The following is a 16,132-nucleotide window of genomic DNA, read 5'->3' as shown; positions in this document are numbered from 1 at the left end:
AACAGCCAAAATTTCACAGAGCTGTTTAGCACAAAAAGTAGCTTATGAATTAACAATTATTTTGCTTACCAGAATAAGGTTACCAGCTAAAATCCCATGTCAAATGTACCAATTCTGACTGGTGTCCTGCCTTTATTTGCCTAGAGCATTTTTAAGCGAGCAACTCCAAGTAATGGAGCTCTTGGAAATGCAGTTTCAAAAACTTCGGAAATGGTGTGAAAAATGTAAATGACAAAATTTATTACAGACCAACAAAATTAATAAACACTTCATAACACAAAAGGTATAAAACTTCCTGGTGTAATTTATTTTCCTAGTTGACCTTTTTTGAGATGTAAAAGTAATAGGGCTAGTAGTTTACCTTTTTAAAAGTGACAGATCCTGAAGAAAATTTGATTTTTAAGGCAACTTTGTTCAAATTAATGTAAAAGTTAAAGCAGGGATAAATACAATTTGGTTTCAAATTGGTATAAGGGTAAAACCAAAAGAAAATGCACTTCTGACAAGTGGTAAACATCGGGCCCCAATTTCATGGAGTTGCTAAACGGCAGATTTTGTGCTTACTGCGCGAGTTTCCATTTCATAGCGCTGGTAACCGTAAGCAAACGAAAAGGCATGCAACCTTATGGTGCTTACTGTAGGAAAATGAATGGCGTAACCATGCAAATCCATGGTGAACCCGCAACCTGGCCTCCATATTTTATTGCTCCCCTGTGAAGAATGCTTACACTTATGCAATGTTTTTCTGCTAGTTAGCAAAATAATTTGCTTAACGTTTAAGCTTCCTTAGGACAAAAAGTAGCTCAGTCACTCCCAGTACAACAAATTTATGCTTACCAGATTAAGGCTACCAACCAAAACACAATGCCACATGTACAATACCCGAACGGTATCCTCCTGCTTGTTTTTGCTTAGCAGAAAATGTGAAATCGAGAGTCTGCTTATTTAAGCATCTTTATGAAATTGGGCCCTGATGTTTGCAAAGGAAAAATCCTGGACAATCAGTGCCACCCCTCCGATTCCCCATTACTGAATTGACTTTGATATTTTATACACACTTGTTTGCATAGTAAATGCATGCATAAAAATTCATAAAATTCTGGCCGATAATGGAATAAGATGCCTTTTAAGGATAAGTAGCCAAAGTGGCCCATTCAAGATTGATATTAAATTCTCATAGCAGTACTTGGGGGGGGTCGACGTTTGTCACTCGTCCCCAGATCCCGTTGCTCTCTTGGCGCGTCGGCGCGGTGACTTACGAGGCGAAGGAGTTTTTTCTGCAGGGAAGGAGAAATAAAAAGAGGAAGAATAAATGTCATGTGACTCACAGTATCCATTGGCTTTAAAGGGACTACACTCAATGGCCTGGAACGGGGGTCACAAAGGCCTCTGTGGCCTAACTTCATAGAGCTGTTTAAAAGGCAGTGGACACTTTTGGTAATTACTCAAAATAATTATGAGCATAAAACTTTTCTTGGTAGAGAGTAATGGGGAGCTGTTGATACTATAAAACATTGTGAGGAACGGCTCCCTCTGAAGTAACGTAGTTTTCGAGAAAGAAGTAATTTTCACAAATTTGATTTTGAGATCACAGAATAAGTTTTGAGGTCTCGAAATCAAGCATCTGAAAGCACACAACTTTGTATGACAAGGGTGTTTTTTCTTTCATTATTATCTCGCATTTTCGACAACCAATTGGGCTCAAATTTTCACAGGTTTGTTATTTTGTGCACATGTTGAGATACACCAAATGAAAAGACTGGGCCCAATTTCATAGAGCTGCTTAAGCACAAAATTTTGCTTAAGCAAAAAAATCCTTGCTTAGTAAAATCAGGTTACCGGCCAAGACTCCACACAATTGTTATGCTATGTAAACAACAGCTAAATACCAGTCACAAGCAATGCATATGGCATTAAACTTTGGCCAGTAACATGTGTAAAATAAGCGAGCTATTTTCGTGCTTAAGCAAATTTTTTGCTTAAGCAGCTCTATGAAATTGGCCCCTGGTCTTTGACAATAACAAATAGTGTCCAGTGTCTGTAAGCACAAAAAATAGCTGAGCACAACAAATGGTTACCAGAACAAGGTCGCCAGCCAAACTAACACGGCCCATGTACATTTGGTGACTGGTATCCTGGTCAGTTCTGCTTAGCACAATATTGTATAGCAGTATGTTCTGCTTAAGCAGCTCTATGACATTGGCCCCAGGGCCCAATTTCATACAGCTGCTTAAGCAAAAAATTTTGCTTAAGCAAAAAATTCTTTGCTTAGTAAAATCAGATTACCGGCCAAGACTCCACTCAATTGTTATGCTAAGTAAACAACAGCTAAATACTAGTCATAAGCAATGTAAATGGCATGAAATTTTGGCCAGTAACATGTGTAAAATAAGCGAGCTATTTTTGTGCTTAAGCAAATTTTTTGCTTAAGCAGCTCTATGACATTGGCCCCTGGTCTAGACCTTAGTGTCCCTTCAAAAGTTTCCCATAGACTTTTCCCCAACACATCTGCCCTGTTTGCCATATGAATAAAGGCCTCAAACTCTCCGAGATAAAATTCCAGACATAAAATACCTCCATTTTCAAAAAGAATCAAAGTCTATGGAACTTGTTGTTATGTCGGTGCTTCTTGTTTATCTGCTTTTACAACATTTCGATAAGCACTTCATGAGTTCCACTATAAAGGAGACACAAATCCAGACTTTTTGGGTGGGATTCGACCTCCCAACACCCACATTCAAGAGCCGATGTCTCAATGAAAGCAATTGCTATTTGGGCCTACAGTCACGAATCCCACAAAGTTGGGCCAAGTTCCAGATTAAGAGAATTTTTTTGGAGGGTACTAAGGTACTTACTTGCAATCATATTCTCCTTGGGAATCCAGTCGTAATCTATATCTGTGTTATTTTGTGTTCCTGTCTCAACCACTGCCTTCGGTGCTTTCCTCTTCTTCTGCAAAACACAAATCAGTCAACAAAATGTAAAATTAAAAGTATAATGAATTTTCCTTAAAATGCAATAAAAACAGCTTCCAATAAATGATCAATAACAATTCTCTTGTCTAATAGTTTTCATTTTATCTCTGGGATTCTCAAAGCACTTCTTTTAAAGCAGGTATTCTGTAACCTTTTTAAACAGTAAGTGCAGTGTTCTTAAAGACAGTGAACACTATTGGTAATTTTCAAAGACCAGTCTTCTCACTTGATGTGTCTAAACATATGCATAAAATAGCAAACCTGTGACAAGCTTAGCTCAATTGGTCGCCGAAGTTGCGAGATATGAATGAAATAAAAAACACCCTTGTTACACGAAGTTGTGTGCTTTCAGATGCTTGATTTCGAGACCTCAAATTCTAAACTTGAAGTCTCGAAATCAAGGCAGTGGACACTATTGGTAATTACTCAATAAAAACTATTATCATAAAACGTTTATTGATAACGAGTAACGGGGAGAGGGTGATAGTGGGGCAGGTCTTTTTTTTTCAGCTGCGCCACACATTTGGAACTCTCTACCACTTAATCTTAGATCTTGTCTTTGTACCACAACATTCAAATCTCTTCTCAAAACTTATCTTATGTCACAGGTTTTCAAGGACTAATTTTGTTGTGTCTGTTTTTTCTATGTTTTGTTTGGTTTTGTTTGTTTGTTGTTTTTTGTTTACTGCGCCTTGAACACCCAGCAGGGTGGATATGTGCACATTACAAGTGTTATTATTATTATAAAACATGGTGAGAAACAGCTCCCTCTGAAGTGACGTAGTTTTCAAGAAAGAAGTAATTTTCCATGATTTTGATACCTCAAATTTAGAATTTGCGGTCTCTAATTCAAAAATACCCTTGTCGCACCATGGTCACACGAAGTTGTGTGCTTTCAGATGCTTGAATTATTCAAGCATCTGAAAGCACACAACTTCGTGTGACCATGGTGCGACAAGGGTATTTCTTTCTTTCATTAATATCTCTCAACTTCAACGACCGTTTGAGCAAAACATTTTCACAGGTTTGCTATTTTATGCATATGTTGAGATAAACCAACTATGAAGACTAGTATTTGACAATTAATTACCAATAGTGTCCAGTGTCTTTAAACACAACACACAGAAGCTTCTGCTTCATTCGAAAGGACCAAGCATTTATGGTATAAGGTCTTGTTTGAAGGACACAAGTGCCATGATCAGGGCCCAATTTCATGGCTCTGCTAACTGTAAGCAAAAAAAAAAAAAAAACGCTTACTAAAGCATATTTCACTGGTTCGCAGGGAAAAATTGTTCTATTTTTTGGATGCTTTCCAAACATTTTACATTCCCAATTCTGTGAGAACTTCAAGTAAGTATTCAAAACAATTGACTGAGAAAAGCAGTAACCATTAAACTTGAACAGCTGTTGTTTACAGAGAGTGAATCAACATCCCCTTAAAAAAATGCAAACCCTTTAAACAAAGCACCCAATCAATACTACAGAGCTTTGGAATTTGACCCCCAACACAGAGTCACAATATTAGGTAACCTGTTCATACAGAATTGACACGGTTATCTTGGTACAAGCCCAAACAGGCAATATCAATCAATGGAGCTTATCAGACTAAATATCAATATAACGTTTTGGATTAGCCTGTATTGGAGGACTTTGAGCTCTGTGGTGAGTGAGGGCAAGGATAACTTGGTCTTACCAAACAAAACCCCCCTGAAAAGCATTGAAACTCGTGCAAAAAAAAATCAATAATAAACTTGTACCCCCCCCCCAAAAAAAAGAAAAAAATTAAAATCAAAATTGACAAACCAGTCAAACACCTGAAGGTTTCACACACTGGATTATCTTTAATACATTATCCAGCAACTTGCAACTAACCATTTGAAACCATTCAACTATGCACACGTAGTAAATTGTGTCGGTCTATGATATCCAATGGCAGGCTGGAAGAAAATTAGAGTCTGCACCATTGTTAACTAAAGGTCCACTATTTTGAAACGAACCCACGCTGGTCGACCATTGGTTGACTACTGTGGTCAACCGTTTGGAACCAGGGGTGCGTTCCACTCGCGCAAACGACTCGCAATTGTTCGCGCATAAGTTTTTTGTCTTTTAAATGATTGATGCGTATACGCGATGTCAACATGGCGGCGCCCTGAATTGAAGATGGCGCGCACCATACGTAGTTTTTTTTTTACGTTGTTTTTGCTGCAATAGTCCTCTTTTTACATCATTACATCAACTAATTAACTTTGTTATTCCAAATCTGCATTATCATCCACCGAAAATACAATGTAATTATGTTTGTGACAAAGAAATAATACCGTATGCTTGTCCGCCATTTTAAAAACCACTCACCAACACCTCCGAAGTATGTTCGCCTAAAGTTGCCAACGTTCGCCAACGGTGGCAGCGAACAACTCGTTCCACTTGAAATTGTTGGCGAACGTGCGCAACTGTTGGCAACATTTGCGCGAGTGGAACGCACCCCAGCTTTAGGACTTTCAAGGCAAGCCTGCAATTACACAGAGGCCACGTAGTCCATCACCTTTTGTTGCCCCTGGTCTTGGCCTTGGGCTCCTTCAAAAGTGTCCCACAGACTATCAGATTTTACAATGGAAAGTGCCCTTTTTAAAGTGAAAATGTGAACCCAGAAGTAAGTGGTAACGTGCCCCTGGTTTCAGTTGATTTGGGTCGCTAGCTCAAATCAGTAAATGTGTAGCTCTCACATTGAAGTGGCTGTCCGTGGCATTGTGAATTAAGGCAATCTCTCATAACAAGTTGTTTGTTTTTTAAATGTCTTTGAAGACAGTTTGAAGACACAAAACAAGTTCTGTTGCAAACAAAAAACATCAGTTCAGATTTTTTTTTTTAAGAATCACAGGTGTAACAATGGCATTTATCTTAGACTTACCCCAAGAGATGCAACCAACTGTTGTGCTCCGACAAGTAATACAACAACAAGCGCTACTAGAAACACGTACAAGAAGAACCTGAATTCAAAAACACAAGAAAATGGCAATTAATAAACAGAGTCTAGGATCTAAGCACAAGGGCCTGTTCACACGAGGTAACTTTTAGGCAACAAATTACAGTGCATGCTACAGGACCACTTTGGTAGCACACGAGTCATTCTTTAAAAAAATGTATTCCAACCCTGAAGAAAAAATGTGTGAACATCAAAATATGTTTGGCTTTTCTTCTTTGATATTGCCTGGAACTGGTTGCTTGTAAATTGCCTCGTGTGACATAGTCCTTAAGCCAGCCTCAGGTCGACCTTGCGTCTAAAAAAATAAAAAAAAAATCGACCACTGACTTTTCAGGATCACACTGTGCCTGAGCTAAGACCATCGGGAACTTTTCAGTCAGCGACTATTTACGACCTGAGCGTAACTGCGATGATTTTAAGACAATCTGAAACAGTCCACACTTGAGTAGAACAATTTCAACTTGTGCGATGTGACCCCGAAGGTCGGGAACCAATCGCAGTTGCACGATTTCTCAGTTGACCTGAGCATATTTTGTCTGCGCGTTGCCGACAGTTTGTTGCAGGCGCAAGAAAATCGTAGGTCGACCTGAGGCCAAACAATGTTGGAACTCTTTTCTTTGTTCAATTAACCCTCCTGCTCTTGGTATCATTTTCCAATGAGTTGACAACCATTTGAAATCATTCAACTGCAAGGGTTGTTGTGTATGGTGGCACAACGGTGCATAGAGCTACACAAACCATGCGTGTGCTGTGTAGATGCATTCAGTACAATATAATATATTGCAGCCCAGCATAGTTAATCTATCATTCCAAACCAATGGATGAGATTGAATGGTCAGACAGTAAGAGGATCGACTGTTGACTGTGTAGATGGACCACAAAAAGGCTGCTCGAACTTGAAATCCTAAAAATAAAGACAGTTGCCGTCACATGGTTTATGGTTCAAATCTCACCCAGGAAATAGGCCCCGTGTGATTTTATCCCACAGAACTCTGGAAAGTACTGAGTTTACAGTTCTAACACACATCTGTGTAAAGGTTAGAAACAAAACTAATAAACCACTTTTGGTGAAACTGAATTTAGACAAAACTCTGAAATTTCTCATACTTGCAAAGTATCTTTGCAATGCACTACATCTAACGCTTACGTTTCTGTGTCAAGGCCCTCGTCCGGTTCAGTGAATTGAACAGTGTCGTTGAAGACTGCATCCATGAACTGGTTTCCTTCCTGCAGATCAAAACAGAAAATTAATCAACATCAGTCGGTTATAATTTCATATTTCGTCTCTGCCGCTCTTCCCTCTAAACCCAAAAAATATCCCCCTCCAAAATTACATTCCGGTTTTGTAACTGAATCTGGTTGTAACAAGCCCGGTTCATACTCTCCCTGCAAATACAGAATTAATTTTGACGTCATAGCACCGTTTTCGCTGAGATGTGTTGAGCCAGCTTTCATTTTGTGGGGTCAAAATAACAGCTGATTTTCATCATCAGGAAGACTTAAAAAGTCAGAATTCAGATAAAAGTCTTAGATTTTGCAGTCCTGGTTACTAGATACAAAATTACGAAATAGAAAAGGTTGTTCTGATGTACATTGTGTACATACTTAACCTGAAATGTGCTATAAATATTGTGAACTAGGCAAACAGACAAAAATTCTTACAGCATCTTTGTAATTGAGTTCCATGACGAAGCCGAAAGGTCGAAGGGCAAGGGTCTCGCTGGCTTGGAAGATGTACTCCAGTGTAGCTTCTTTACCTGGCTCTACGACTGTATTGTAGTCCCTCGCTGTGAACTAGAAATTTTAAAAAAGATTCAAGATTATCATTGATTAAACAAATCTTTAAAGGCACTGGACACTATTGGTAATTACTCAAAAGCATTTTTTACTTGGTAACGAGTAATGGGGAGATGTTAATAGTAACGTAGTTTTCGAGAAAGACATATTTTTGCCGAATTTTATTTCAAGACCTCATAATTAGATTTTGAGGTCTCGAAATGAAGCATCTGAAAGCACATAACTTAATGTAATAAGGGTGTTTTTTTCTACCTTTATTATCTTGCAACTTTGACAACAACCAATTGTGTTCAAAATTCACAGGTTTGTTATTTTGTGCATATGTTGAGATACACTAGGTGAGAAGACTGATCCTTGCTTTAAACAGTACATATCGGTGTATGGGTAAAACCAAAACTTGAAATTTGGAGGGCAGTTTTCATGCAACTTGTTCTTTGTCCACACTGCTTATTCCTGGTCCAATTTCAAGAAAATCTTCAACAGACCACACACTCACATTTTGGATGTAGTAGCTGAAATCCTGTGGGTAGCGGAGAGAAGCGTGGATGTTTTCCAAGACGTAGTTTTGCTTGCCGTTATTGGTGAAACCAAGAAGGATTTGAACCATCTTGTTCACTGGAATCTCTACAAATAAAAAATATAAAAAATATAAAAAATAATGAGTTTGATTTCAAGAAGGAATGTTAAACCCTGAATATTCCCCATGGTCAGATACAAATAAAGAATCAGCCACTCATCAGCAGTTAAAACAAAATGAGGTTGAATGTGTGTCCTCAGTCTGGCGATTTTTTTAGATCAATGCACAAACACCGATCAAACACAGTGTGCTTCTGAATTAGAAGCACGATTATCAGACCAAGACATCCAGAAAACTTAAGCAGGGCGGTAAAACACCACCCTATAAAAGCATCTAGGTGACCTGACTGGTAACACAGCTGCGCTCGAAATAGGTGGATGCAGCTCAGCCCAAATGCCTTGCCTGGCACATCACAGGACAAACATACCTCTAAAGAAGTTAATAGAGTTGGTTATCTTAATACTAGGTTTCCCTTTCCTTGCCTAGATCCAGGTTAATTGTTGGTAATTGATCCACTATAGTTTCAAATTGTAAAAGATCGGCCTGTCCTGTGAGTGGACCATTTAAAACAAAAAGCGAAACAAATCACATCCATAAGCTTTTTCGAGGTATGGCGGATGTGATAGGAGTGTACCGTTTGGTTTGGGCATATACAGACAAACTTACCCAAACCTTATAGTGTTTTAGTATTGTGTCAGCCATATATCAAAATGGCTTCATGGGAGTAGAGCTCTGTCACACTAAAACTTATAGATACACTAAGTACACAATCTGAGAAATGTTCCTGTCAGCAGCTGGTTATCAGTAAAGCTTCACAGATTCAAATTTTGGGGGATAAAAAGTGATACATAATTCCATAACCGCAGTACTTTTTCTCAACATGCATTCAATCTAAAGTAGCCAAGTAAGTTTCATAGCCATTAATTTTCAAAGTCATTACCAAATCTAAACAGACCCTTAAAGGAACACGTTGCCTTGGATCGGACGAGTTGGTCAACGAAAAGCGTTTGAAACCGTTTGTTATGAAATGTATATGGTTAGAAAGATGTTTTAAAAGTAGAATACAATGATCCACACAAGTATCACTCAAAATTGCACCGGTTTCATTTTACGTCGCGAACTAACACGGTCGGCCATTTATGGGAGTCAAATTTTTGACTCCCATAAATGGCCGACCGTGTTTTTCGACGAGGTAAAACGAAAACCACGCAATTTCGAGGCATATTTGTGTAGGTCATTGTATTCTACTTTTACAACATCTTTCTAACCATACCGATTTTATAACAAACGGTTACAGAACGCTTTTCAAAGACCAACTCGACCGATCCAAGGCAACGTGTTCCTTTAAGGTTCAGACTAAAAAAGATGACGAACCTTTCTCAGCATTCTTGGTGAAGAGCAATGTGGTCTCAACATCCTCAGCGGGTTTGAGTTTCTCCTGCTCTTCTTCTGCCTCTTCGGCTCCTTCATCCTCCGTCTTGGCTGCTGCTTTATCTTCTCCTTTGTCCGCTTCTCCCTCCGTCTCCACCTCTATCTCGTCTTCGTCATCCTCTTCGTCGTCGATGTCCTCTCCCTCCAAGGCATCCTCCACATTGTCATCTTCTGATGCGTGGCTCACCAGCGATGATCCTGGGCAATTACCAATGAACGTTAAGTTAATATTCCCAAATATACAGCATTTTAGCATTGGGCCAGTAAACTCAAAACCAGACAATTTTATGCAGAACATGCCATTTTACAAGAATTATGTGGAAAGATTGACAAGTTTCGGTAAGACGATGTTTGTTATAAGGTCTTTGTGGCAAAGCATTAGCAGCATGAGCAAGGAAGGTTGTATTTATTTATTTGGAAAAGTTTCCGTATCTTACCACCAGTTTTTCAATCATTATGAAATATGAATATGATAGTATCTAATTTACTCAAATGAGATATTCCCTTTTGTAAAAATGGGTGAAACAGTCTGGACAGGATACAGACAAATCCTATTTATTATTTAAAGCCATTGGACCCTTTCGGTACAGAAAAAAAAATAAAAGTTCACAGATTTACAAATAATTTACAGGGTATACAGAAGGTAATGGTGAAAGACTTCTCTTGAAATATTAGTCCATGAAATGCTTTACTTTTTGAGAAAACAGTAAAACAATGTAAATTCTCGTTAACGAGAATTACGGATTTATTTTAAACACATGTCATGACACGGCGAAGCGCGCGGAAACAGGAGTGGGTTTTCCCGTTATTTTCTCCCGACTCCGATGACCGATTGAGCCTAAATTTTCACAGGTTTGTTGTTTTATATATAAGTTGTGATACACGAAGTGTGGGACTTGGACAATACTGTTTACCGAAAGTGTATAATGGCTTTAAGTTTAACACAAATATTATTAATTTTGAGACACTTCGAATCGGTCGTACTAAAAGCCGACAACGCCGACAACAAGTCCAGAGCGCCGACAACACGCCGCCAACAAGTTTTTAATACCTCAAAAATGGCCAATAAACCATATATATATTAGAACTATATGTGTTCTGTAACATAAACGTAAATTTAATGGAAAAACTTCACGAAAAGTGTGTATTTTTTAACCAAATAAAAACTTTACTTGCACGGAAAGCGGTCGGACGCCATCTTGGCTTAAAAACCGTGTTTGGACCAGACCATTATGATACGGGTAGATTTAGATCTTGCCAACAACAGAGGGCGGGCTTCATGTGAAGACCTTCACTGCAGTTTGCACAGTGCATGACGCCCGCCCTCTACTGCTAAATCTGACTTACCCGCATCATAATGGACTGGTCCAAACACGATTTTAAGCCAAGATGGCGTCCAACCGTTTTCCGTGAAAGTTAAGTTTTTTTCCTGGTTAAAAACTCACACTTTTCGTGAAGTTTTTCCATTAAATGTACGTTTATATTACAGAACACACATAGTTCTAATATATCTATGGTTTATTTGCAATTTTTGAGGTATTTAAAACTTGTTGGCGGCGTGTTGTCGGCGCTCTGGACTTGTTGTCGGCGTTGTTGGCTTGTTGTCGGCTTTTAGTAGGACCCCTTCGAATTCCATATCCTGCCACTCTTGTTTAATTTGTTGTGAACTAAATTAGTATCTTATTCTTATTCTATTTACTAAAAACTAAAATGAGTATTCATATTGTTTTTGTAAGAACAAAATGAGCCAAAAAGTGCTGACACTGACAGGATACAGACAGGAACCGGATGGCAATCTTTCCAAATTAAAAATCTAACCACCATCATGATCATGGTGTAGACCATGACCACTCACAATCATATCAAGAAGTTTATAAGAATTTCCTTTTTATAGGTAAATTATTTTGAACCAGTGGGGATAACTTTCCGTTTTTCACGTATTTTTACAAAAGGGGATATCTCATCAGTATTCTTGAGGTAAATAAGATACTTAAATATAATTTCGTATCAATCAAATGAAAAAGTGGTGGCGCCATACGGAGACTTTCCCTTAAGTCAATAATAACTTACTCACTTAGCCACTACTCAGTCAACTCAAATCAAATGAAAATTTTTAAATTCATTTAAATTGTATTACATTTTAAAACTTTATTAAACTAAAAATAAAATTCAAACTGACAACTTTGAACTGGCCTGCAAGATTAAGAATTAAAACAATAATATCATTTATTTTAATTTGTCATAGTTTTAAGTAAACTCATAATTCAGTGTGAAAATAAAATGTGAACATAAAATGTGGAGGTCACATTCTGGCATACTTTTCATTAACTGAGTATTTGAGTAAAATTATTATCGCCACCCGCCCACAAACGCGATTGTTGGCTGTCACCCCATGCCATAACAACACACGTAAAATTAAGGAATTGTTCGTTTTAAAAGTGTCCACGTAGCACATCACTTGTTTTATGTACACGTAGCATTCATTCAATATGTTGAAAACACCATAATCTATTGCTTACCACGGCTTGACAGAAGCACTGTTGCGGGTAAAACTAGCAACAAGAGCAAAATAAACTTTGGCACAATCTTCAGCATGATGTTTGTGGTTTTTATCCAACTGGAGAAGCTGGATGACGGTGGATTTTTCGGCAGGTTCAACCGACACTTTCAGTCGGATTTCTACCTGTTCGTCAAAGGAAGTATCAAACAGTCTGGTGCCTATAACCGGTGTACAGCTACGCTAATGTTCATTAGCACTTTTTGGAGGACTCGTTGTTGGGGAACCAGACAAAATTCAACGACGGCAAAAAGAGAGAGCGCCACCTGTTGAATCAATTAGTTGTGATAATTCCATGGAGCAGTATATATAGCTCTATGGATAATTCTCACACTGTATTATTTTGAGTGATATTGAGGATTCTGACAATACAACAACGAAAAACAACAACAACAACAACAACAAAAACAAATAATCAAGCAAACCACAATGTTAATAAATTCGGTCGTTAAAGCCTCATTCTGTTTACAAGACTTTGCATTTGCATTACCAAAACAATAATTATAGATGTATGATATATATTTTTTTTTTTTGGGGGGGGAGGGGGTAGGGGCGGGGTCGTCAACGATGCACGCCTGTAAGGTGTATGGAAGGGGCCATTGTCTGGGCCATTGTCTGGTCATTATTAATGCTCCGCAAAAACCCATGATCACTAATTTATTCAGAAATACGCCAACAAATACCGTCTCATGACACTTTTTAATTGTTATCATCTGCTCCCCAGGGTCCGTCGAGTGTCCTCCCTCCAATTTTTTTTAAAAACACCTCCTCGCGGGTGTAATTATTTTCCAAACGTCCGAGCATCAATCTAGACAAACGTCCAAACGGTGATCCGCCTCAGCATAATTATAGCATGGTCTCAGCAATAAACGGGACCATTTATTTCAGGACCAGTGTAGTTGAAAGTCAACAACTTCCCCGGTATTGTGTCCCTTGTCTGTGGGCTCTCAAATCGGTCTAGAAAAGGGCCTACAAAATGAATAAGGCCGACGCTCTGTTTACTCCTTTTGTATCTTTGGGTGTCTCAGTATCAATGTGTCGGGCAAGGTAGGCCCTGAACATTAAAGATGCTATGTCAGATTTTTGGCCGATTTGACCCAAAAATGTTGATATAAAATTCAATAGGTATTCTGATGGGGGTCGAGAAAGTTACAAGCTTTCATTTGAGCCATTGCTCGAAAAAGTCCGCCAATTATAAGTAGCAGTGAAATACTGAAATAAAGTGCTCAAAATTAGTTATGTGTTTCATAAGAAACGTTTTGAATTTTTGTCATGGTTCCTGACCATTAAAGACAGTGGACACTATTGGTAAATGTCAAAGACCAGTCTTCTCACTTGGTGTATCTTAAAGGAACACGTTGCCTTGGATCGGTCGAGTTGGTCTTTGAAAAGCGTTTCTAACCGTTTGTTATAAAATGTATATGATTAGAAAGATATTTTAAAAGTAGAATATAATGATCCACACAAGTATCACTCGAAATTGCATGGTTTTCCTTTTTCCTCGTCGACTAACACGGTCAGCCATTTATGGGAGTCAAATTTTGGAATCCCATAAATGGCCGACCGTGTTAGTTCGTAAAGTAAACGGAAAACCATGCATTTTCGAGGCAAACTTGTGTGGATAATTGTATTCTACTTTTAAATCCTCTTTCTAACCATATATGCAATTTATAACAAACGGTTACAAACGCTTTTCAAAGACCAACTCGACCGATCCAAGGCACCGTGTTCCTTTAAAATATGCATAAAATAACAAACCTGTGAAAATTTTAACTCAATCGGTCGTAGAATTTGCGAGATAATAATGAAAGAAAAAATACCCCTGTCACACGAAGCTGTGTGCTTTCTGATGCTTGATTTCGAGACCTCAAGTTCTAAACTTGAGGTCTCAAAATCAAATTTGTGGAAAATTACTTCTTTCTCGAAAACTGTGTCACTTCAGAGGGAGCCGTTTCTCACAATATTTTATACCATCAACCTCTCCCTATTACTTGTAACCAAGACAGGTTTTATGATGATAATTATTTTGAGTAATTACCAATAGTGTCCACTGCCTTTAAAAGTAAAAGTTAAACTTTTTCTCGTTAGAGCGGGTGATACTCTTTGAAATACCATTCACTCAAAACATTTTGTTTTTAATGTTTGGGGCAAAAAATCTGACATAGCATCTTTAATTTGGTCTTTGTCGCAACCGACTGAGGATCTCACTCCCCTCCTCATCACTGGGTCTGCTTTTTTGAAACTTTTTGTCACAGATAGTATTCTTTTGTTTCTTTGTGGATAAGAGATAGAGTTTATACTTTCTGGTAAAACAAAAATCAAAAAACAAATGTATAAACACAGACAAATAAATGTTAAAGTAATGGTATTGGGTGCATAAATGTAAAAGGCGCCTTTTCCTAGCCCCGATCGAGGTGATATGGCGCCTATACACAGAAGATGTTCCAATTAGGCCAAATAACAAAAAATACCAGTTGATCGTCCGGATTTATTCAAAAAAGAGGAGGATGGCCGCTAAGTATTTTAAATCAAACAGGCCACCAATTCTTCAGTTTGAATCAACCGAACACTTATTTTATACCTTTATCAGTTGCATGAGGACCTGTGTTAACACTAACACTTAAGCATGGTCGGATATCACTAAAAAGATTTGCTGTAGGCATTCACTAATATTGTTTTATGAAACAGACGGTTACAAGTGTTCGAGAGCATCAAGTTAGATTCGGGAAAAGCTTCTAGGCCAGTCCTTTTGAAAAGATGGATTAAACAAACAAAAAATCAAAATTAGTAGTAAATAGTAAAAAAGAAAAGAATGCGGCCCCATAAAAGGATGGGGGGGGGGGGGGCTTACCAACAACTTTGGAAGTGGTACAAGAGCGATCACCGTAAGTTTCATTTTAAAGGGGGGTCAAATACATGGAGAACATTTTTTTGAACAGACGTTCCTTACACTCTTTTCAGAGAAGAGGTGCAAATCTGTCAATGATAGAGCATTCGGTTGTGAAGCCTTTACGGCATGGGGTCCGGGCCCGCTTAAGGGCCCGAGAAAATTTTGCATTCTAGTTGCTCTGTGGTGCAATCTTACTATCTTAGGCCAATTTTGAGGGGGGGGGGGGTGCATTTAGTATGTCCTCCACCTCTTAAAAAGTGGTGTCATCTAGTTTCCCCCATTGAAGCCGTGGTGGGACGAGGGTTTGGTTTTGAAGCCGTGGCGGGACAAGGGTTTGGTTTTACCATCGAGGAAGACGTGTTTAACACACACGTACACTACTTGAGTTTTACACATAAAGGTGGTCAAAACATCATGGGGGACTTTGTGTCCCCCAACCTTCAGAAGTTGGGGGACATGCCCACCTGTCCCTCCCCTGATTGTCGGCCATGCCCATGGTACACTATTGATTGGACAAGAACAAAGCCGTGCATGACCTTCAAATTTGCGATGACCCTTTAGAAACAATAGCTTGGGGTTATCATGGAGCATAGTGCGCTTTCCTATAGTGGCACCGTCGTGAGGAATTTGCGGTTACGAAGTCGCCCCCCCTGACAAGCTCGTCACCAAACAATGTGGCCCCCTGACAATGTCGCCCACAGACAATGTCGCCCCCAGAAAATAATTAAGGATTTTTTTTATGTATAATGGCTTAATTATTGTATTGGAAATAATATAAAGTAAAGTCTGCTTGAGGAAAAACGTCATCAATAATTATAAACTCCATGCACAAAGTTCAAGTTTTGGTCAATGATTTTATTAACGTCGCTCTTATTTTTCAAACAAAAATACTTAATTTTCTTTTTTTTTACAAATAATATTA

General features: G+C 38.5%; 1 protein-coding gene across 1 annotated transcript; it reads right to left on the bottom strand.

Moving 5' to 3' along the window:
- Positions 1–284: 284 nt before the first annotated feature.
- Positions 285–12,468, bottom strand: LOC139934721 (translocon-associated protein subunit alpha-like). Its single transcript, XM_071929097.1, has 8 exons — positions 12,283–12,468; positions 9,707–9,961; positions 8,252–8,379; positions 7,621–7,752; positions 7,106–7,185; positions 5,884–5,962; positions 2,856–2,952; positions 285–1,277 (listed from the first exon to the last, which is right to left on the bottom strand). Exons 1-8 carry the CDS (start codon positions 12,356–12,358, stop codon positions 1,207–1,209), a joined length of 918 nt encoding a protein of 305 aa, XP_071785198.1. The 5' UTR covers positions 12,359–12,468; the 3' UTR covers positions 285–1,206.
- Between the last annotated feature and the right edge of the window lie 3,664 nt (positions 12,469–16,132).

This window comes from Asterias amurensis, chromosome 3 (assembly GCF_032118995.1).
Source record: "Asterias amurensis chromosome 3, ASM3211899v1".
In the NCBI taxonomy this organism is placed as follows: domain Eukaryota; kingdom Metazoa; phylum Echinodermata; class Asteroidea; order Forcipulatida; family Asteriidae; genus Asterias; species Asterias amurensis.
This window is presented reverse-complemented; position numbering and strand designations above follow the sequence as displayed.